A 22,078-nucleotide genomic window follows, 5' to 3' on the forward strand; every position below is an offset into this window, starting at 1 on the left:
TTTGTTTTTTGGGGGTACTCTAGCTCGGAGCCCTTCCCTGGACAGCATACCATACCTCTGCTAGTTATATGTAAGCGTGAACTCAGAAACTATATACACTACCTTGATCATTGTATGTACTTTTTAAAAAAGTTACTTAAATGAGATGAATGCAATCAATGCAAAATTAACAAAACTAAACATTTCCATAACATTCTTCAACCATTTATATGTAAAATCATGAAAACCTCATTTGTACAACTTTCCAACAAACTGTAATGGGTAACTGTATCAAAAGCTCTTGGCAGGTCTCAAAAACACAAGTAAATTCTTGATTTTCAAGTACAAAGGTCAATCAGGTGAAGAAAAGCCATATATATTTTCTCCCATTCATTTAAATCTAATATAAACTGTAATACTGTATATATACTGTTTTTTGTTTTTTTAGTATTTCGTCTTCCATGTTGTTTTATTCATATTTTATTTGTATTTATTTATTTATTTATTTTTTAAATACTCTGTTCAGCACTCCGGTCAGCAATGCTGTGTTTAAATGTCTATATAAATAAAATGTACTTACTATGTAAGTATTATTTTGATTGTACCATATTGATGTTTGCAAATAATAGAATGTGAGTTATAAGGAGTTTTTTTTTTCTAAATGTTTTGAGAAACACAGCAAAATAGATATAGGTTTAAACAGAGGAATAACTTTATTTTTAAATCCTTTGGTACAATACCTGTTTTGAAAGAAAGGGAGAGAAAAATGTGAACAAGTGGCTGCAATACTGAACATTTCACCTGCCTGACAATAATAACAATAGTAATAATAATAATAATAATAATAACAATAATAATATCAATAATATTTAATCAATAGTTTCACCTATATCCTGAATTTCACGTGGTTTAAAAGTAGAAATAACAGGAAAGTTTCCCAATGTTTAATTTAGGATTACACCATTACCAGTAGATATTATAAACTAATGTCTGTTTAAAGAATCAATTATGATTTTTACACAAGTTTACAAACGTCTTTCTTGTTGTTGAAGCAAGGTTCTGTAGAAGTGTTTCTGCTGCTCCAACAGTTCTCAACATTTTCATCTGATGTTGTTTGGAGCCATGGTTTGCTATTTAAAGGAGATTAGATTGCTCTCAGCACAGTTTTCAAAGATTTACATGATGAAGATGACCTTATAAATGCTTTTAAACATGGGTTTTAATATGAAACACAGGACAGACATCGTTAGATCAGGGTTTGGATTAAACCTCATTGTTTCCTGCTCTAACCAGCAAAGGGGGGTGCGTCATGTGACGCGCGCTGGTTTCAGTCAGGTCCTGTAAGCAGATGTAAAATGCCTCTCTGCAGCAGTTGTGTTTTATTCGTTTTCGTCGCTCGACTGAAACAAGAAATAACTTCATCATGTCTGGAAGAGGCAAAGGCGGTAAAGGACTCGGAAAAGGAGGCGCCAAGCGTCACCGTAAAGTGCTTCGCGATAACATCCAGGGAATCACCAAACCCGCCATTCGTCGTCTAGCTCGCCGCGGCGGAGTCAAGCGCATCTCCGGTCTGATCTACGAGGAGACTCGCGGTGTGCTGAAGGTGTTCCTGGAGAACGTGATCCGCGACGCCGTCACCTACACCGAGCACGCCAAGAGAAAGACCGTCACCGCCATGGACGTTGTGTACGCGCTCAAACGACAGGGACGCACCTTGTACGGCTTCGGAGGATAAACCGCTTCAGATCCGAGAACAAACCCAACGGCTCTTTTAAGAGCCACCCACACTCTCACTTAAAGAGACCGAAGTTTAATTATTGTTGGTGCTATACGTGGAAAGTAATCAGTTATCTGTCTATGAGCACTATAGGTGTGGGTCATTTAATTCGAATATCAGCAAAAAACATATTAGTTCAGTATTTCCCTTCAAAAAGTGAAACTTGAACATTATATTCACGCACACACTCCCATAAAGAGACTTGAGTTTTTGCTGTGTATATAGCTTTAAGTGGAAATCTGCATCGATGAGGGGAAACTCGGATCATCTTTACTTGATATTTATGACATCTTTATTTGATCCTCTTTAACTTTACCACTCACTATTCTAATTATATTCTTCAAAAAAAAAAATTCTAACTACATTTCTGATCTTTTCTTTGTATTCTATTTTCTTTTCATTTATTATGCAATTGTATGAATGTGTAAAGACCTCTAACACTAGCTTGCTCTATTCTTTTTCTATTCCGTTTCTTTTTATTTATTATATTCTTTAAAAGGCCATGCTAAGTGTACTGTGTTAACCTAACTGAGACTTGTACGGCTTCGGAGGATAAAGGCCATAAAGAGATTAATTTACAGTGTTACAAAGTTTAATTCTATTAGGGAAAATGTTCAGGGTTTGCCGACAAATTCAGTTTTGTGAAGTTTATTGAAAGTTTGTGTAATACACCGAGAATAGAACTTATGCAGTTCTTTTTTATTATTATTTTTTATTGTTTCTATTGTTTTTTCACCGTTGTTCTGTGGAAGATTCTGTCACCAAAGTAAATTTCTCGTGTATTTAAACATATCGAGCAAAAATAAATATTGTTTTTCTGACTTTCATTGTTTCTCAAATCTATATTAATTATATATTGTTGTAGGAGACGTGCATAATGAGAATTTTGCTTTTCCATTTCTTTGTTTAGTCTTTAGTATTTGATTCAAAGTGATTAATAAAGTAAAGAGAAAACACAATAAAACACAATAAAATTGATTTATTACTTAAGTTTGAGAAGAAGTTAAATTTACAGAACAGAGGAGAATAAAACGGTCTAATTTTCTAAATGCTCTCGCTGAGCTAATAAGGAATTTTACAAATTACACAGTTTGATATCCTGTGAGATATTTGAGACCGACTTCATTGTATAGAACAAAACAAACAAAAAGAGCCGGAACTGAAACTAAGGAAACTGAGTCGGTGGGGGGTGTCGGTCAAACATGGAGCGGTGGGCGGAGTTAAAATCTAGCAGCATGTGATTGGTCCTCGTTCCAGCCGTTATTGTTCGAGTTGTCCAATTAAACGCTAGTTTCTGGGTTTGACCAATGAAAACAAGCCATCAGACGCTTCCCTGTCTCTCTGATAATTAGCATAGACTAGTCAATAAATTCCTCTGTCCCGCTCTCTCTCATCATTGCCTCGTGAGGTTTTGATCTCCAGCAGTATCATGCCTGAACCAGCAAAGTCCGCGCCGAAGAAAGGCTCCAAGAAGGCCGTCACTAAGACCGCCGCGAAAGGAGGAAAGAAGCGCAGAAAGTCCAGGAAGGAGAGTTACGCTATCTACGTGTACAAAGTGCTGAAGCAGGTTCATCCTGACACCGGGATCTCTTCGAAGGCGATGGGCATCATGAACTCTTTCGTCAACGACATCTTCGAGCGCATCGCCGGTGAGTCGTCTCGTCTCGCTCACTACAACAAGCGCTCCACCATCACTTCCCGAGAGATCCAGACCGCCGTGCGTCTGCTGCTGCCCGGGGAGCTGGCCAAACACGCCGTGTCCGAGGGCACCAAGGCCGTCACCAAGTACACCAGCTCCAAGTAGAGCTCCGCTGCAGCTCAACACACAAAGGCTCTTTTAAGAGCCACACAACTCTTCTTAAAATAACTTCTGACCGTTGTGTGGAAGGCTCACAGCGGGAATGGTTTCGGGGATGTTCGCTGTCTTTACAAAACCTAAAAGCCTCATGTTTTGTTTTAAGTATTTTAAGTGTAATTAGGGTTAAACGTTAAGTTATTTCTAAAGTTATGTTAAGTCAACGAACGTATTGGCATCCAAAGTACGTATACACACACACACACACACACACACACACCTCAAGGCTAACAACATCACAGGTGAACACAAAAAGGGAACACACCTATCGAGATCTGGGGGAATGTATAGTACCGGTTCAGCCACTGGCAGTCTTTCATTAAGCCTTGGACCAATCCTGAGAGGAGACAACCGCGAACACATCCACAACATGCAATACATCCTGGACGTAACAATTTAAACACATTGACACCTATAAATGAATGAAGGCTATATCTTGATAGAATAAACTGGCATTTTGATTTTATAAATTATTGCCTTTTACGATTGTTGACCGTCCAACATTATAACAGTTAGATCTTGGGTAAAATCCATTTTACTGCTCGATAGACATCAGGGACTCATGAACAACTATCACAAAACATACACCCATAACAAAAAATAAAAATAAAAACTATTTCCTAACAAAATACATTAATAACCGCAATAATGTATAAACACAAATGTAAAAAAAAGAAATTCTGTAATATCAGCCAGCAGGAGCTCAAGCAATGATTTCCAGAGTTGATAATGTGAGTAAGTGAAGGTATGACTGAAGAAGAGTTCGCTTGAAGGAGGTGAGTGGGGATCGGATCAAGTGGACAAGTAGAAGGATGATTGGACAGGAGAAGTTTGAAAACGTCCATCTCTGAGAGTGGGGAGAAGGAGGATAAAGAGTGTGCGTCGGTCATTGTGAAGTTGTCCTCAGTCTGTGGCAGAGTGTTGTTGGTCTCAAGAGCATATTGGCAAAATATTTGTTTTTGTCATTAGGGTTAGTAACATTCCCAGACACTTGAACTATATCATGAAATATCTCAATTCTCACCTCCATAGATTATGTAAGATAATTTGCGATGGTCAAAGTAGCCTAATAATGTAATCTTTTAACTATGCATAAAAACTGTTTTCTGTTTTCTTAAGTAATAGATATGGGTCATGCCATAACATATTTTTATATTTCATATATTTATATTAAATATGAATATAACATTGAAAGTTAATGTGATATAAGAACGTTGTAAATTAGGCTACTAATTTTTCATTTTACAGAAAGAGGCCATTAAAATTATCAAAGACCATTTTCAATGACAGGCTAGAGCTCAATCACTCTCAAAAACTCCCATTAAAATCACTGAAACTGTTAACAGTGTGAAATCAATATCTTAATTACAGATTCGTACACACATCTGCACTTTGTTGTTTCTGACAAGAGAATTCACAAGAAAGAGGTATTCAATCAGTGAGCGAGTGAAGAAAGGACTGGCATTTTAGCGATGACTCATCGGAACACCTCTGATTGGCCTGATTGCGTTCAGAAGCTCAACAGAATCTTTTGTGATTGGTTATAATGCGCAGCGCCTTGTCTCTGGCTCAGCGCCAGCCAGCGAACGCAGATCTGAATTAAGCAGCTGATGATAGGACTCGCTGAAAGTTCTCACGCCGGTGTGATTGTATCAAATATAGAAAATATTAATCAGCTATTTTTTCATTTTTTGGAAGCTGCATTCAACTTCGGTCCCCCCTGATATAAGTCACACGTACCACAAACTAACATCCTGGTATCGGGTACTGTAATCGAATGTAGCCCAAGTTAATACCTGTTGAACAGTAGACAGCACAGGTGGTGTTTATCTTATAATGATCTTCATCGCAAACAATAACCTTTGCAGATTTGCTTTCAATTCAGTGCAGATCCAAAGCCACGTCTTCAACAATCTTGATGTTCTTAAACTTTCTGTTGCAACTCTGAGTGAACCGCTTCAGACAGAGAAAAGTAGACGACGCATTTGGAATAAACTTTAAATTTATAACTTATACTGCATTAAGATAAAGTAACGAGAGGAGTGTCAACCACAGTAATGAAGTAAAAATACAGATTTCCCCCCTAAAAATTTACTCAAGTGAGAGTAAAAGTGTGCCCTGAAGTGTCGGACCGGCAGGAGACGACAGTACTAGCTCAGTACTAGCTCCTAGGCCTTAGGCGTCAGGACGTTATAATGAAGGCTATCCAGCGAAAACAACGGTCCACAGAACTGCTTTCCACTAGAAGCCTTCAGCCTGGGAGCGCCACTCTGACTCTAGCCCCTGTACATCTAACTTCACATAGTCAGATAAATATGTCAATTTGCCCGTCTTACATTCCTTCCAGCAGATCTGAGAGCGAATCCCGCGAGCACAACCACCGCTCGGCCTCGGCTAAAGCGGGGCTGGCACCGTGAGAAACGCCAGTGAAAGCCCTCTCCTGAAAGAGAGCCTTCTGAGAGTGAAGCAAAGGCTCGCATCGCAGCTGTAAACTCCCTCGAGATCTGACACTACGCCCTTCACTCTCAAGCAGACAACACACAAGCTGCGTGTGTCCATACCTTTTATTTCCTTTGGCAGGGAAGACACACAGCCTGAACGTTGCCTGCTATCGCTCGCTGAAGACACAAGGCTGATTACCGGCTTCGCTGCTCCTGCTTTTATGCTTCCTGGTCTCTGACGTCTCTGCCTTCCATTGGACTGATTACACGAGTTCTTCAGAGACGTCATGCGCACGCGTTCCCCATTCGTTCTTGATGCAGCTTGAGTTCCTGAAGAGGAACCATTACCTGTAGGAGATGGCTGAAGATCAAATTTCCATTCTTTTGATATAAGGAGACCCGTACCTCCACCCCTCCCAGTGGTACGAGGAGTGTGGGAACAAGTGAAATTAGTGAAGAGGGCTGCAGGGGTGGCAGTATCTTCAGGTTTGATCCAAGTCTCTGTCAGTGCCATAAGTTTGAGACTGGAATGAGTCTGAGGTTGAGTTGAGTCATGAGGTCTGTTTTGTTAAAGGGGGGGTGAAATGCTCGTTTTCACTCAATATCATGTTAATCTTGAGTACCTATAGAGTAGTAATGCATGCTTCATAACTCCAAAAATTATTTAGTTTTATTATATTCATAAGAGAAAGATAGTCTGTACCGATTTTTCCTGGAAAAACACGAGCGCCTCGAGGCGTGACGTGTGGGCGGAGCTAAAGAATCACGAGCGCCAGTAGGCTTTTGCGTTGAGAGCGTGTGGAAGCTGTGACATTACCGTGAGGGAAAAACCATCATCCGAAACAAACCATGGCTAACAGTCAGATTCAGCGTTTATTTATGATCCAGAATCAGATCCTGAGGCTGAAACTGAACGAGAGCAGCAGCAGCAAGGACTCGCTCCGAGCGGGCCTCGAACCCGGGTCTCCGATGGGAGGGGACGCACTAACAAGGAGGCAGAGATATTTGAAGCAGTTTTACTCACCGCCTGCGGTTCCAACACACGATCGTGACCCTTTTTCGTTGGGATTGCATCATCCTTATGAAATAAACGATATGCAAATCCGTCGTCAAACTGGGCCTTGTTTGTAAAACAAGCATCTTCGAAATGCAGGGAACAAACACAAACACTTGCACAACTCCGTTGATGCTCTGTAAAAATAAACTCCATCCACTGGTCCCTTAATGCTGTTTCTCTTTTGGTAATCTGTGCAGGGTTGTCTTGCCCTGGCAACCAAAAACACACTCCTTTTGTGACATTTCGCGACGCTCTGGCTCTGATCAGTGAAGTCTGTTGTGCTCTCAGTGCTCTGCTATACGGGAGCGCACTCTTCCGGCAGAAGTGCCTCAGGACCCATATAAGGAAATTCCGCTCCATCTAACGTCACACAGAGCCATACTCGAAAAAAAACTTTCCCTAACTTGTGACAAACCGGACTTTTGGAACAAAAATACTCCTTCAAACGTACAACTTAATTTTTGAAACTTTGTCCATGTTTAGCATGGGAATCCAACTCTTTAACAGTGTAAAAAACTCAGTATGCATGAAATAGCATTTCACCCCCCCTTTAACAGCAGACTGGCAGTTTCAGAGACCAACTGGAATAGAGAGTGTAGTAGTAGAGGTCAGAGAGACAGGCCTTTCCTGCGATGTACGTAGTGTGCTCCTCGAGTGTTAGTAGTGATAGATCTGAAAGCACATAGTGACTACAAGTGTAAGAAATATTTGAGAACAAGTTATACCAAAAGTAAAGAAAGTGGGGGGAAAGCAATACTCAAGTGCCCACAAGAGGAGGATTCACACGAAGACTGCCGCACTGAAGCCTACCGTTTCTGTATTTGCCTGATTACCAGACAACAAAGAAATCTTCAAATCAGTTGTAAAAACATAAGGGTCGTTCCTGTGATCACAAACCGGCTGGAGTCAAACACCCTCAATGACCCCTGAAGGGAGACAGGACCCCTTCCCAGCAGAACACAATTCTACAAAAGTTCTTAATCTTTCTCATAATATAAGTGACAACTGTGAAATTGAGACCATTTTACCAATTGCACAGATACCTTTACATTTATACTAAACATGAAGTGGAAAAACAACAACAACATTTTCACAAGATATGACATGGCATCTGGATGTTCTTGCTTTTGGAGGAGAGTGAGAGTCAGAGGCAAGGAGGGAGAGGAGAGGGAGGAAGGAGGTCGTAAATAGGTGTTGTTTACACTCCTTGAAGATCTCTGTTCCAGATCTGTTTTATTGCATGGCAGAATGGTATCTGTTTCTCTGAGTTCCTGAGTTTTGGCTTGAGGAGTTAATTTCATAAGGAAATAATTTCACTCCTTTCAATGCAAACGTTTAAATGGACAGAGTGTGGATGAAACCTGATATTATTACACTACTTTTAAAGCACATATTTCATTTTAACAATATGTCTATATAATATTCACATATGCATTTTTTTATCCCTACAGTTACAGCATGAAATACTATTTAAACATTTTACATATTATTGACATATTTTATCTCACAATTCTGATGTTTTTGTCATGCTAATGCAAGTTTTCTCCAAGTTCAGAGTTTATAACTTCATTCAACTCAATACTTGTGATATTGTCAATTATGAGGAAAAAGGTAGAAATGTGGGATTATAAACCCATGATTCTGTGTATTTATTTTATCAGAATTGTGAGATATAATCTGGGATTTGCATTATGTTTTCTTCCATTTTACACACATTAAAATGGTAACTGGAAGCTAAATGTTCAGTTGACAAAAAAAAAAAAAAAAGAAGAAAAAAAAGAGATTGTTTGTGTGTATAAAGATCATGAGTTTCAGCTTCAGTCATAACCTTTTGGCTCTTGATCGATGTGGACTAGGGTTTGGAGCTGTGAAGGTCGTGTGAATATACAGATGAACAAGAGCGGAATAAGTTGCTGCTGGAAACTAAGTTCCCTGTGCTACCACTGCTCTCTCTCTCTCAATTCAATTCAATTCAATTTTAATTCAAATGAGCTTTATTAGCATGACTGTGGAACACAATGTTGCCAAAGCATCAACATATTATATATAAATAATTAAACAAACAAACCATATATTTACAAATCATGTCATATGTAGCATAGTAAATATAAATAAATAGATAAATAAACACAATTTATCCTACTAAATGAATAAATAGAGTCGGTCTCTCTAGAGAATTAGCTGACTCTGGCGTTGTGAATAGCTAACACATATTTAGCCGCTAGTGCAGCTGTACTATCATCTTCTCCCAGTAAGAAGAACATGTTCTCAGTGTCGCTCAGTTCAGAGAATGATGGAATTAAAATGTCAAATCTGGGCAGAAAGGTTTCTCTTATACTGGTGTATTTAGAGCAGAAGAGCAGAAAGTGTTCCTCATCCTCGATGTGCTGTAGATCCTCTGCTCTCTCTCTGTCCATGTTTGTCTATGTCTTCCTCTCTCTATCTCTAGATCATGGTCACTTAATCTGTATTTGGAGAGGATTTGTCTTTCTTTAAAATGTTTAATAAATAGATAATTGGCCAACTTAGTGGTTCTATTGAGGGCCGAGTAACATTGCAGTTTATTCTGGAGGGCAAAATGTGCTTTTAGTGCTTCATCATGAGTGACTTTTAGATGTTTGTGGATATGGTTAATAAAAGGTTTGGGGTTGATGGGGAGTATATTCTGATGGAGGAGTTGAAGAGCGAGTGAGTTCAGAGGATGAGGTTCTGCTGAGCTTTATATTGCACTGACTCTGGGTCAGACTGATGGAGGTGATGCCAGAACTGAACACATCTCTTCTGGATCTCCATGTTCAGCGGGTACAGGCCCAGCTCAGCCCTGCAGGCCGCAGTGGACGTGTTTCTGTCAACCCCAAGAATATTTTTGCCAATTTCCAATTGTAATTTTTCTACTGATGTTTTATCCCAAATTTTTAAAATTTAGTACTGGTCCACAAATTTCACATCCATATAAAAGATTTGGTTTTATTATTGAATTATATAATTTTATCCAGGTTTTAATGGGTAATTTTAAGTGTCCACATCGTGACTTTATAGCATAGAAAGCCCTCCGAGCCTTTTCAGCGAGTGTTTTCACAGCCAGACCGAAGCGTCCCGAAGCGCTGATGTCGATGCCCAGATAGCTGTAGCTAGAGCTGTGCTGCAGGACCTGGCCTTTATACAGGAACTGGTGTTTGTGTCCCTGAGATCTGGCTTTCTGCTGGAACACCACGACTCTGGTTTTGTCCAGATTGACCGTCAGGGCCCAGTCGTGACAGTATTGTTCCAGCAGGGACCATTGTGCGGGACAGCAGGACCAGGTCATCCGCATACAGCAGACATCTGACCTCTGACCCCTGTAGAGTAGAGCTCTCCAGCGCTGACGCCAGGTCATTGATGTAGATGTTGAATAGAGTTGGGCTCAGACTGCAGCCCTGCCTCACTCCACGGCTCTGCTGGAAGAACGCGGTTCTGCGGTTACCGGTCTTCAATCAATCAATCAATCACCTTTATTTATATTGCGCTTTAAACAAAATACATTGCATCAAAGCACTGAACAACATTCATTTGGAAAACAGTGTCTCAATAATGCAAAATGATAGTTAAAGGCAGTTCATCATTGAATTCAGTGATGTCATCTCTGTTCAGTTAAATAGTGTCTGTGCATTTATTTGCAATCAAGTCAATGATATCACTGTAGATGAAGTGACCCCAACTAAGCAAGCCAGAGGCGACAGCGGCAAGGAACCGAAACTCCATCGGTGACAGAATGGAGAAAAAAACCTTGGGAGAAACCAGGCTCAGTTGGGGGTCAGTTCTCCTCTGACCAGACGAAACCAGTAGTTCAATTCCAGGCTGCAGCAAAGTCAGATTGTGCAGAAGAATCATCTGTTTCCTGTGGTCTTGTCCTGGTGCTCCTCTGAGACAAGGTCTTTACAGAGGATCTGTATCTGGGCTCTAGTTGTCCTGGTCTCCGCTGTCTTTCAGGGATGTAGAGGTCCTTTCTAGGTGCTGATCCACCATCTGGTCTGGATACGTACTGGATCCGGATCTTCACCGCACTTTTGCTGTTGGTGTACAGAGATTTAATAATGTCAAACGTTTTTCTGCCAATGCCAATTTGTAGGATTTTGTACAGTAGACCATCATGCCAAATTGAATCAAATGCTTTTTTAAAGTCTACAAAACATGCAAATATTTTCCTTTGTTTGTCGTTGATGTTCTTGCTGATTAGAGTGTGGAGAGAGTAGATGTGGTCGGATGTGCGATGTTTTGGTAAAAAGCCAATCTGTGCTTTATTTAAGATGTTGTGTGCTGAGATGTGTGAGACGATGCGTGTGTGAATGATACTGCAGAACAGTTTTCCCAACACACTGCCCACACTTATCCCGCGGTAGTTATTGGGGTCGAATCGATCGCCGCCCTTAAATATGGGGGTGATGAGTCCCTCAGACCAGATCTCAGGGAAGTGTCCAGACCAGAACACCAGATTAAATCATTTGCCTATTGTTTGAATCATGCTGGGACTGCTGAGTTTAAGCATTTCATTATTAATGCGATCTTGTCCACATGCTTTCTTTAATTTAAGATTTTTAATATGTTCTAATATTTCAGATATTGTTATTTATTTATCTAATGGATTTTGATAATTCTTAATAGTTTTTTCCATGTCTTCTAGTGTTTTCTTTAGATTACTCTGGGGTTGGTTGAGGTCGGCCGGTTCAATTTTTTGATACAGATTTTCAAAGTAAGATTTCCAAATTGTGCCATTCTGGAGTGATATCTCTAATTTGGGTTTTTCCAGTGTTTTATATAGGTTCCAGAAAGTGTTTTGATCTATTGAATCGTCAATTTCTTCAATTTTAGTTTGAAAATATTTGTCTCTTTTTTTCCACACAAGTGTTTTGTACTTTTGCAGACAGTCTGAGTAAGAAAGCCGTAATGTCTGGCTGGACGGATCTTTGTGCTTTTTGTTGGAAAGTCTCCTGAGTTCTTTTCTGAGACCGGCACATTCATCATCAAACCAGACATCCTTTCTCTTTCTCTGTCGATTGGTTCTATGTTTGGTTTGCTGTTTAATATTAGATAGAGTTATCAATGTTATGAATATATTACTTACATTTTTTGTTGCTAAATGTATTCCATTAATATCTAAAGTGAAATCAGTGGACATAAAGTCATCTAGCATTTTTAATATAGTCGGATTGTTCATATTTTCTTTGAATTGTTCTGAGTTGGATTGATTCCACTTGAGTTTATGTTTCAGAGGAACCAGTTTTTCAGCTTCAGGTGGAGCAGTTTTGGTTATTTGACACGGGGCTTTCAGATAAAGCACAGTTTGGCAGTGATCGGACATCGAGAGCTGAGGTCTGACTGTGAAGGCATTGATAAAGTTTTGATCAATATCTGTTATTGAATAATCAACCACACTGGCTCCTAATCTGGAGCAGTAAGTGAATCTACCTAATGTATCTCCACGAGTTCTGCCGTTAATGATGTATAATCCTAAACCTTTACAGAGTTTCAACATTTGTTTTCCACTAATGTTCACTGAAGTATCATAGCTGTTTCTCGGTGTGATATTAGATGAGGGGTGAAACGTGGTGTCATTGGGGATGTGGTCATTATCTACAATATTTACATAATCAATTTCTCTCCCTGTTCTGGCGTTTAAGTCTCCGCAGATGAGGATGTTTCCTCTGGACTGAAAGTGTAAGATGTCAGTCTGTAATGTTGGGAAGCTTTGCTCTTCGTAATAGGGAGAGTCATGAGGTGGAATATAGATTGCACAGAGATAAAGATTAGACTGATATATGATGGATTTCACTTCAAGCCAAATGGATGATTTTCCACTTTTAGCAACTTTAATCGAATGTTTTAAATCGTCTTTGTGCCATATAAGTATTCCACCTGAGTCTCGGCCACATTTAATTTTAGAATTTTTTGATGAAGGAACCATAATTTCCTTGTATCCTATTGGACAATGTAAGGTCTCATTACTACGACACCACGTCTCATGAAAGATACAGATGTCCATGTCTGTTACACTGCTGAGTAAGTCTTGGTCTGCAGTCTTATTACCAAAAGTAGAAGAGTGCAGACCTTGTATATTCCAAAAACTGATTTTAAATGATTTCATGAATAGGTGTGTGTGTGTGTGTGTGTGTGCTATGCAGGTTATGTCCTCAGCCTGGAGCAGATGACGTTCAGCAGATGTCGGATCTGGTTGAGTTCAGCGGCTGCAGGGTTCTGTGGTTGTTGAGCGGCCGCTGCGTAGCTCTTGTTTTGGGATGGAGGTCCGCTGGTCCGTGTGGGCTCTGCTGGAGGACGAGGGCTTCTCTGTGTCGCGTAGCTCTAGTGTTGGGATGGGGGTCCGCTGGTCCGCGTGGGCTCTGCTGGAGGACGAGGGCTTCTCTGTGTCGCGTAGCTCTAGTGTTGGGATGGGGGTCCGCTGGTCCGCGTGGGCTCTGCTGGAGGACGAGGGCTTCTCTGTGTCGCGTAGCTCTTGTGTTGGGATGGGGGTCCACTGGTCCGCGTGGGCTCTGCTGGAGGACGAGGGCTTCTCTGTGTCGCGTAGCTCTAGTGTTGGGATGGGGGTCCGCTGGTCCGCGTGGGCTCTGCTGGAGGACGAGGGCTTCTCTGTGTCGCGTAGCTCTTGTGTTGGGATGGGGGTCCGCTGGTCCGCGTGGGCTCTGCTGGAGGACGAGGGCTTCTCTGTGTCGCGTAGCTCTTGTGTTGGGATGGGGGTCCGCTGGTCCGTGTGGGCTCTGCTGGAGGACGAGGGCTTCTCTGTGTCGCGTAGCTCTAGTGTTGGGATGGGGGTCCGCTGGTCCGTGTGGGCTCTGCTGGAGGACGAGGGCTTCTCTGTGTCGCGTAGCTCTTGTGTTGGGATGGAGGTCCGCTGGTCCGTGTGGTCTCTGCTGGAGGACGAGGGCTTCTCTGTGTCGCGTAGCTCTTGTGTTGGGATGGGGGTCCGCTGGTCCGTGTGGGCTCTGCTGGAGGACGAGGGCTTCTCTGTGTCGCGTAGCTCTTGTGTTGGGATGGGGGTCCGCTGGTCCGCGTGGGCTCTGCTGGAGGACGAGGGATTCTCTGTGTCGCGTAGCTCTTGTGTTGGGATGGGGGTCCGCTGGTCCGCGTGGGCTCTGCTGGAGGACGAGGGCTTCTCTGTGTCGCGTAGCTCTTGTGTTGGGATGGGGGTCCGCTGGTCCGCGTGGGCTCTGCTGGAGGACGAGGGCTTCTCTGTGTCGCGTAGCTCTTGTGTTGGGATGGGGGTCCGCTGGTCCGCGTGGGCTCTGCTGGAGGACGAGGGCTTCTCTGTGTCGCGTAGCTCTAGTGTTGGGATGGGGGTCCGCTGGTCCGCGTGGGCTCTGCTGGAGGACGAGGGCTTCTCTGTGTCGCGTAGCTCTTGTGTTGGGATGGAGGTCCGCTGGTCCGCGTGGGCTCTGCTGGAGGACGAGGGCTTCTCTGTGTCGCGTAGCTCTAGTGTTGGGATGGGGGTCCGCTGGTCCGCGTGGGCTCTGCTGGAGGACGAGGGCTTCTCTGTGTCGCGTAGCTCTTGTGTTGGGATGGAGGTCCGCTGGTCCGTGTGGGCTCTGCTGGAGGACGAGGGCTTCTCTGTGTCGCGTAGCTCTTGTGTTGGGATGGGGGTCCGCTGGTCCGTGTGGGCTCTGCTGGAGGACGAGGGCTTCTCTGTGTCGCGTAGCTCTTGTGTTGGGATGGAGGTCCGCTGGTCCGTGTGGTCTCTGCTGGAGGACGAGGGCTTCTCTGTGTCGCGTAGCTCTTGTGTTGGGATGGAGGTCCGCTGGTCCGTGTGGTCTCTGCTGGAGGACGAGGGCTTCTCTGTGTCGCGTAGCTCTTGTGTTGGGATGGGGGTCCGCTGGTCCGTGTGGTCTCTGCTGGAGGACGAGGGCTTCTCTGTGTCGCGTAGCTCTTGTGTTGGGATGGGGGTCCGCTGGTCCGCGTGGGCTCTGCTGGAGGACGAGGGCTTCTCTGTGTCGCGTAGCTCTTGTGTTGGGATGGGGGTCCGCTGGTCCGTGTGGTCTCTGCTGGAGGACGAGGGCTTCTCTGTGTCGCGTAGCTCTTGTGTTGGGATGGGGGTCCGCTGGTCCGTGTGGGCTCTGCTGGAGGACGAGGGCTTCTCTGTGTCGCGTAGCTCTTGTGTTGGGATGGAGGTCCGCTGGTCCGTGTGGTCTCTGCTGGAGGACGAGGGCTTCTCTGTGTCGCGTAGCTCTTGTGTTGGGATGGAGGTCCGCTGGTCCGTGTGGTCTCTGCTGGAGGACGAGGGCTTCTCTGTGTCGCGTAGCTCTTGTGTTGGGATGGGGGTCCGCTGGTCCGTGTGGTCTCTGCTGGAGGACGAGGGCTTCTCTGTGTCGCGTAGCTCTTGTGTTGGGATGGGGGTCCGCTGGTCCGTGTGGGCTCTGCTGGAGGACGAGGGCTTCTCTGTGTCGCGTAGCTCTTGTGTTGGGATGGAGGTCCGCTGGTCCGTGTGGGCTCTGCTGGAGGACGAGGGCTTCGCCTGTTAGCGGAGTTTCTGTTGTTTCTTGCGGTGTTTCCAAGGGCTGTGCTTTTCAGCACTCTGGCGAAGACTTTCACTCTTTGCTTATTGAGATGTATGTGGTCATACATATGATGAGGCTGTATGTCTTTGTTATGGGCGAGATGAACATTAGGAATGAGTGCGCAGCTTCTGGAGAGTTCCACATTATTCCCGTGGATGACGTGGAAAGGCACATCGGTGCGTAGCAGCAGTGTGGACAGAGTTACTTTGGCCTCTGGGAAGTGTTGTGTGGCTCTGATCGCCACCTCTCTCATTATAGGAGCCACACGGCCCTTCATGGCCCTTAAATCATTCGTCCCTGTGTGGATTACGATGTGCTTGTAGTTTTCATGTTTACTTTCAGACAGGATCTGAAAAGCACTTCTTGTGTTTGGGCACCAGATTTTCTTGGCTCTCATGTTTGGTAGCAGAAGTCTCTCATTGACATATTTCCCATTAGAGTCTGTCAGGATAAGAGCATGTGCTTCTCCCGGGTCCTGTGCAGAGGAGCTGTGGATCAGTCAAGCAGTGAGGCTCTTCTTCCACTGGCTGCTGTTCAGGTTGAGGGTTTTCCATGAGCATCTCTGGACGAGTCAAGGGTTTGGCAGAAGACTCTCTAGGTGCTGAAACAGAGTTAAGTCTTTCTGTCAGATCTGTGATGAGTTCATCTTTGGTGTGGAGTACTGACTTCAAGGCCGATACCTTTTTCAAGGATTTCTTTTCTAACTTCCGTTAGTTGTCTTCCTAAAGTTGATTTTACTTCCCTTAGTTCATCTTTGGTTTTCTGAAGTTCTTTTGTCATTTCTTCTCTGTGTCTCTGCAGAGATTCAACTTCTTGTTTTAAGTTCTTTATTTCAATTGTCACTTGTTCCATGTTGTTGTCTTTCAGGTGGGATAGTATTAATTCTTTTATCTCCACGACTTCTACTTCCAGAAGTGAAAAGTTGTCTTTCATTCTTGACATTGGAGATGGAATGGTAGTTGCTGAAGTCACTGTCGTCTTTAGAACTGATTTTTCAGGAGAGGGAACAATGTTCATATTCTTGTACCCTTCATCAGACAGTGCCAGCTTTTTTATTAATTCCAAATCTTTAATGAAGATCTTGAGAGCAGACTCTGATCCCTGGGCCATGACAGTGCCATTTTGATACAAGTTCAGGGTCAAAGATCTTGTTTCATCATTTTTTTCAGCATCTTCAAATGCTAAGATCTGTCTGCCTTTACAGATGCCTCTTTTCTTGGTAAAGGTGAGATGTTGACAGAAGGCAGTGTGCCATAAAGGGCTGTGTTGGGTGTAAAAGAGCAGGTTGTTCATGGCACTGTGTTCTTGTGTGTCGGGCGTCTCCTTCATCTGCTTGTGTCTGAGCATCAGCCTGGAGGTCTCAGAGCTCTTCTGAGGGTAGATGAAGGGGCGTGGCCAGGATGATGCGTTGGCCATCATTGATTTGGAATGTAAACAATCAACTGAAATAACTGCCACTGTTTTTAATTGTTTTTTGTTTATCATCTCCTAGTGGAGATATACAGCTGGTAAAAATGAGTAAATAAGCCCAAAATGGGGAAAATATGACTTTCACTGATTTCTTTAAAATTCCAGTTGTGTCCAAAATGTCCAAGAATGTTTTTTCTGTGCTGTTCTTTCAAACAGGAATCAACCAAAAGTCCAAAGAGAGATAAATAGCACTGTCTATTCAAAATGTTTTTACCTCTCTTATCCTCCAAGTTTTCTTATAGTGGCTGTTGTTGTGGGCTGTTGTTGTTGTTGTTTTGCTTGATGTTATCCTTTTCCAACATGAGTATCCTTTTCTGCAGAGGTTATCCTGTGATCAGCTTCTCTTGAACTTTTCCTCAAATTAAGGTGTGACAGTGTAAAAAAAAAAAAAAAAAAAAACTGTCCAGATTCAACAAAATCTTTGCTTAGATGTTGTCTAGATGATGTTGTATGTTGAATCCTCTTTTTTCATTAGCTTGTTAGCAAATAAATTTTATTTTTCTTGCAATTTATCTGGAGTTCAACTCAAGTGTGATTTGTCTCTTTGTCTCTCTCTCTCTCTCTCTCTCTCTCTATCAGTCTGTGTGTGTGTGTGTGTGCTCTTTGGATGCGGCTAGATTATAACTCCGCCTACCGCTCCATGTTTGACCGACACCCCCCACCGTCTCCGTTTCCTTGGTTTCAGTTCCCGCTCTTTTTGTTTGTTTTGTTCTATACAATGAAATCGGTCTCAAATATCTCACAGGATATCAAACTGTGTAATTTGTAAAATTCCTTATAAACTTTTAGAAAATTTGACCGTTTTATTCTCATCTGTTCTGCCAATTTCACTTCTTCTCAAACTTAAGTAATAAAACCATGTTATTTTGTTTTCTCTTTACTTTATTAATCACTTTGAATCAAATTAAGACTAAACAAAGAAATGGAAAAGCAAAATTCTCATTATGCACGTATCACAACAATATATAATTAATATAGATTTGAGAATCAATGAAAGTCAGAAAAACGCTCGATATGTTTAAACACACGAGAAATTTACTTTGGTAACAGAATCTTCCACAGAACAACGGTGAAAAAACAATGGAAACAATAAATAAAAAATACAACTAAAAAAACTGCAAAAAAAAAACAAAACAAAAAAAAAAACCTGTCTTTTATCCTCCGAAGCCGTACAAGTCTCAGTTAGGTTAACACAGTACACGTAGCATGGCCTTTTAAATAATATAATAAATAAAAAGAAAACAATAGAGCAAGCTAGTGTTAGAGGTCTTTACACATTCATACATACAATTGCATAATAAACGAAAAGAAAATACAATACAAAGAAAGGATTAGAAAGGTAGTTAGATTAAAAAAAATAGAATTAGAATAGTGAGTGTTAAAGTTAGAGGATCAAATAAAGATGTCATAAATATCATCAAGTAAAGATGATCCGAGTTTCTTCTCATCACTGCGGATTTCCACTTAAAGCTATATACACAACAAAAACTCAAGTCTCTTTATGTGAATGTGTGCGTGAATATAAGGTTCAAGTTTCACTTTTTGAAGGGATATACTGAACTAATGTTTTTTTTCTGATATTCGAATTAAATGACTCGCAACTATAGTGTTCATAGACAGACAACTTATTACTTTTCACGTACAGCAGCAACAATAATTACACTTTTGTCTCTTTAAGTGAAAGTGTGGGTGGCTCTTAAAAGAGCCGTTGGGTTTGTTCTCGGATCTGAAGCGGTTTATCCTCCGAAGCCGTACAAGGTGCGTCCCTGTCGTTTGAGCGCGTACACAACGTCCATGGCGGTGACGGTCTTTCTCTTGGCGTGTTCGGTGTAGGTGACGGCGTCGCGGATCACGTTCTCCAGGAACACCTTCAACACACCGCGGGTCTCCTCGTAGATCAGACCGGAGATGCGCTTGACTCCGCCGCGGCGAGCTAGACGACGAATGGCGGGTTTGGTGATTCCCTGGATGTTATCGCGAAGCACTTTACGGTGACGCTTAGCGCCTCCTTTTCCGAGTCCTTTACCGCCTTTGCCTCTTCCAGACATGATGAAGTTATTGCTTGTTTCAGTCGAGCGACGAAAACGAATAAAACACAACTGCTGCAGAGAGGCATTTTACATCTGCTTACAGGACCTGACTGAAACCAGCGCTTGTCACATGACGCTCCCCTCTTCACTAGTAGAGCAGGAAACGATGGGGTTTAATCCAAAACCTCATCTAACTACTTAATCCAAGTTTTAAAAGATTATTTTGCCAAATATTTAGAAGACCTTATCTGCATAATATTTACAGACATGATTGGGAGACGCTTTTAATCGGACTAAATTATCATTGAGCGGCAGGAACTACCCATGTCCTATCAGGCAATAAATCAGTGGATCTCCATTTAAAGTAAACATATACTATAACCAAATTACTTGTATTTTCACCTTAAACATTGCAACAGACACTTTTGACGCACATTAAACTTGACAATTTATTATACCTTAATATTAACCTTATACATAATTACACGGCTTTATTACACACAAGCTTAGAAAGTATATGGGATTGTATCTTAACTTACATAAGGCTTTCTTTGCACATGGACGTTATAGGTCGTCGTCATTTTGCCAAGACATTGGTCACTGAACGAATCATTTTGGCGAACGAACTGAAAAGTCAACTAATCTCTTGAAAGAATCATAATTACCACCACAGTATTTCAATGTTTTTGCACGTGTGTAATTCCTTAAGGTTATTTCAAATAGAGATTAATAATGCGCAGGAAGAAAACAAGTTGATACAAAATTTAACTAATGTTATATTGATTTAGAACCAGTTCTGGTGGAAACGGTCTCATTTGAGAGTGATGTAGGTGGCTCTTAAAAGAGCCTTTGGGGTGTTTGTCAGCGGCGGGTTTAAGCGCGCTCTCCGCGGATGCGGCGGGCCAGCTGGATGTCTTTGGGCATGATGGTGACCCTCTTGGCGTGGATGGCGCACAGGTTGGTGTCCTCGAACAGACCGACCAGATAAGCCTCGCTGGACTCCTGCAGGGCCATGACAGCGGAGCTCTGGAAGCGCAGGTCCGTCTTGAAATCCTGAGCGATCTCTCGCACCAGACGCTGGAAAGGCAGTTTGCGGATCAGCAGCTCGGTGGACTTCTGATAGCGGCGGATCTCTCGGAGAGCCACGGTCCCGGGCCTGTAACGGTGGGGTTTCTTGACGCCGCCGGTGGCTGGGGCGCTCTTCCGGGCGGCTTTAGTAGCGAGCTGCTTCCTCGGGGCTTTGCCACCGGTGGATTTACGAGCGGTCTGCTTGGTTCTTGCCATCGCTGCAGTTTAATAACTGTAGAATACGAGTGTGACCGTGTGTGCAACACAGCTGCTTTTAAAGCATCTCAGGATAGAGCCAGGGTCCAGAAGCTTGTGATTGGCTGATGTGTGGCGCCTGCACACGACTGCTAGCCAATGACTGCGCATCCCCTGTTTTCAAACGGCGAACTGTTTGTGTTTCCCGCTCAAAATGCGTTGTTCTGCTTATTACTTCACGAATCAAACACTCTACACTACATTTAGCCATTTTATAGACACCTTTATCCAAAGCGATTTAAGAGGAAGATACGTAGCGATTCTTCTTAAGGAGGCAAATAGACACAGAAAGTGCTTGAGATATCAAGTTTTAGGCTTTGTTCAAATAAGTACAAGCTAGAAAGAGAGAGAATAAATAAAGAAAAAGCTAAATATATTTTTATATATTTTTTCTTCTTAAATAGAAAACTCGATCAATTTTATAATATTTTCAAGAAGGTCAGACAATAAAGCAGTGATCTCCGCCGTGTGTGTGTGACAAAAACAAGTGAGCACACATATCTCTTCAGCCCATTGTTTTCCCATGTCTCGAACACCATATTTATCTCAATTTCTCTCTCAAAACATACTAGCTACAGATGCATGTGCAACACAGACTTGATAATCTTGGTGTGTATCCTTTTATGTTCTCGTGTATGTATGGGTGCATAAATATATGTAACCATAGCAAATAGTTTTGCTTACCCTTATCACACGATTACTCAACATAGCCGCAGAACAGCTATTATGTCTGCTAATAGTTGTACTTAAAGCAATACGATATAGTTCAGTTGATGTGGTGCATATTTAGTTGGGTACATTCATTCAAGAATAAATTATACAATCAGAAAAGCGCTCTCTAAAAGATAAAATGGGTGGCTCTTAAAAGAGCCTTTGTGTTTGAGAAACAGAGCGGACTCGGTTTACTTGGCTTTGGCGGGTTTCTCGGTCTTCTTGGGCAGCAGCACGGCCTGGATGTTGGGCAGCACCCCGCCCTGAGCGATGGTCACTCGACCCAGGAGTTTGTTGAGCTCCTCGTCATTGCGCACCGCCAGCTGCAGGTGACGGGGAATGATGCGGGTCTTCTTGTTGTCTCTCGCGGCGTTTCCAGCCAACTCCAAGATCTCAGCGGTCAGATACTCGAGCACAGCCGCCAGATAGACGGGAGCTCCGGCACCGACGCGTTCGGCGTAGTTCCCCTTGCGGAGAAGTCTGTGAACACGACCGACGGGGAACTGCAGCCCTGCTCTGGAGGAGCGAGTCTTGGCCTTCGCTCTCGCTTTGCCGCCGGTTTTGCCTCTTCCGCTCATTGTTGACAACAAAAAGTCTCTATCTTTGCAATGCAGAAACAGTGATACCGTGAACCTCGCTCTACTGTATTTAAAAGAGCGCGCGAGTCGCTCATTGGTTTAGGGTCTGTAAGATTTCAAACCAATCACTGAACTTCCCTCCAACACTGACCTCCAAAGCCACGCCTCCACAGCCGGCGCGCGGTTTGTGCAGCTTTAAGAAAGAAGACGAAAGAAAACTTAAACCCTTAACTTAAAACAGAAAACCTAACCCTAATCCTATACTAATATGTGATATAAAATGTGATAAATTATTTTTAATCTAATTAAATTTAGAT

The 22,078-nt window shown here is 42.8% G+C and overlaps 3 protein-coding genes across 3 annotated transcripts; 2 read left to right on the forward strand and 1 right to left on the reverse strand.

Moving 5' to 3' along the window:
* The first annotated feature begins 1,355 nt into the window (after positions 1-1,355).
* On the forward strand, positions 1,356-1,761 carry LOC128017663 (histone H4). Its single transcript, XM_052603109.1, has one exon. The coding sequence runs from the start codon at positions 1,403-1,405 to the stop codon at positions 1,712-1,714; it is 312 nt and encodes a 103-aa protein (XP_052459069.1). The 5' UTR covers positions 1,356-1,402; the 3' UTR covers positions 1,715-1,761.
* Positions 1,762-3,147: 1,386 nt separating this feature from the next.
* LOC128017652 (histone H2B) lies at positions 3,148-4,090 on the forward strand. The gene has a single exon (XM_052603096.1). It carries the CDS (start codon positions 3,186-3,188, stop codon positions 3,558-3,560), a length of 375 nt encoding a protein of 124 aa, XP_052459056.1. The 5' UTR covers positions 3,148-3,185; the 3' UTR covers positions 3,561-4,090.
* A 17,173-nt stretch (positions 4,091-21,263) lies between these two features.
* Positions 21,264-21,789, reverse strand: LOC128017642 (histone H2A-like). The gene has a single exon (XM_052603088.1). It carries the CDS (start codon positions 21,759-21,761, stop codon positions 21,375-21,377), a length of 387 nt encoding a protein of 128 aa, XP_052459048.1. The 5' UTR covers positions 21,762-21,789; the 3' UTR covers positions 21,264-21,374.
* Positions 21,790-22,078: the final 289 nt, after the last annotated feature.

The sequence above is a fragment of the Carassius gibelio genome, chromosome A7 (assembly GCF_023724105.1).
Source record: "Carassius gibelio isolate Cgi1373 ecotype wild population from Czech Republic chromosome A7, carGib1.2-hapl.c, whole genome shotgun sequence".
Taxonomy (NCBI): domain Eukaryota; kingdom Metazoa; phylum Chordata; class Actinopteri; order Cypriniformes; family Cyprinidae; genus Carassius; species Carassius gibelio.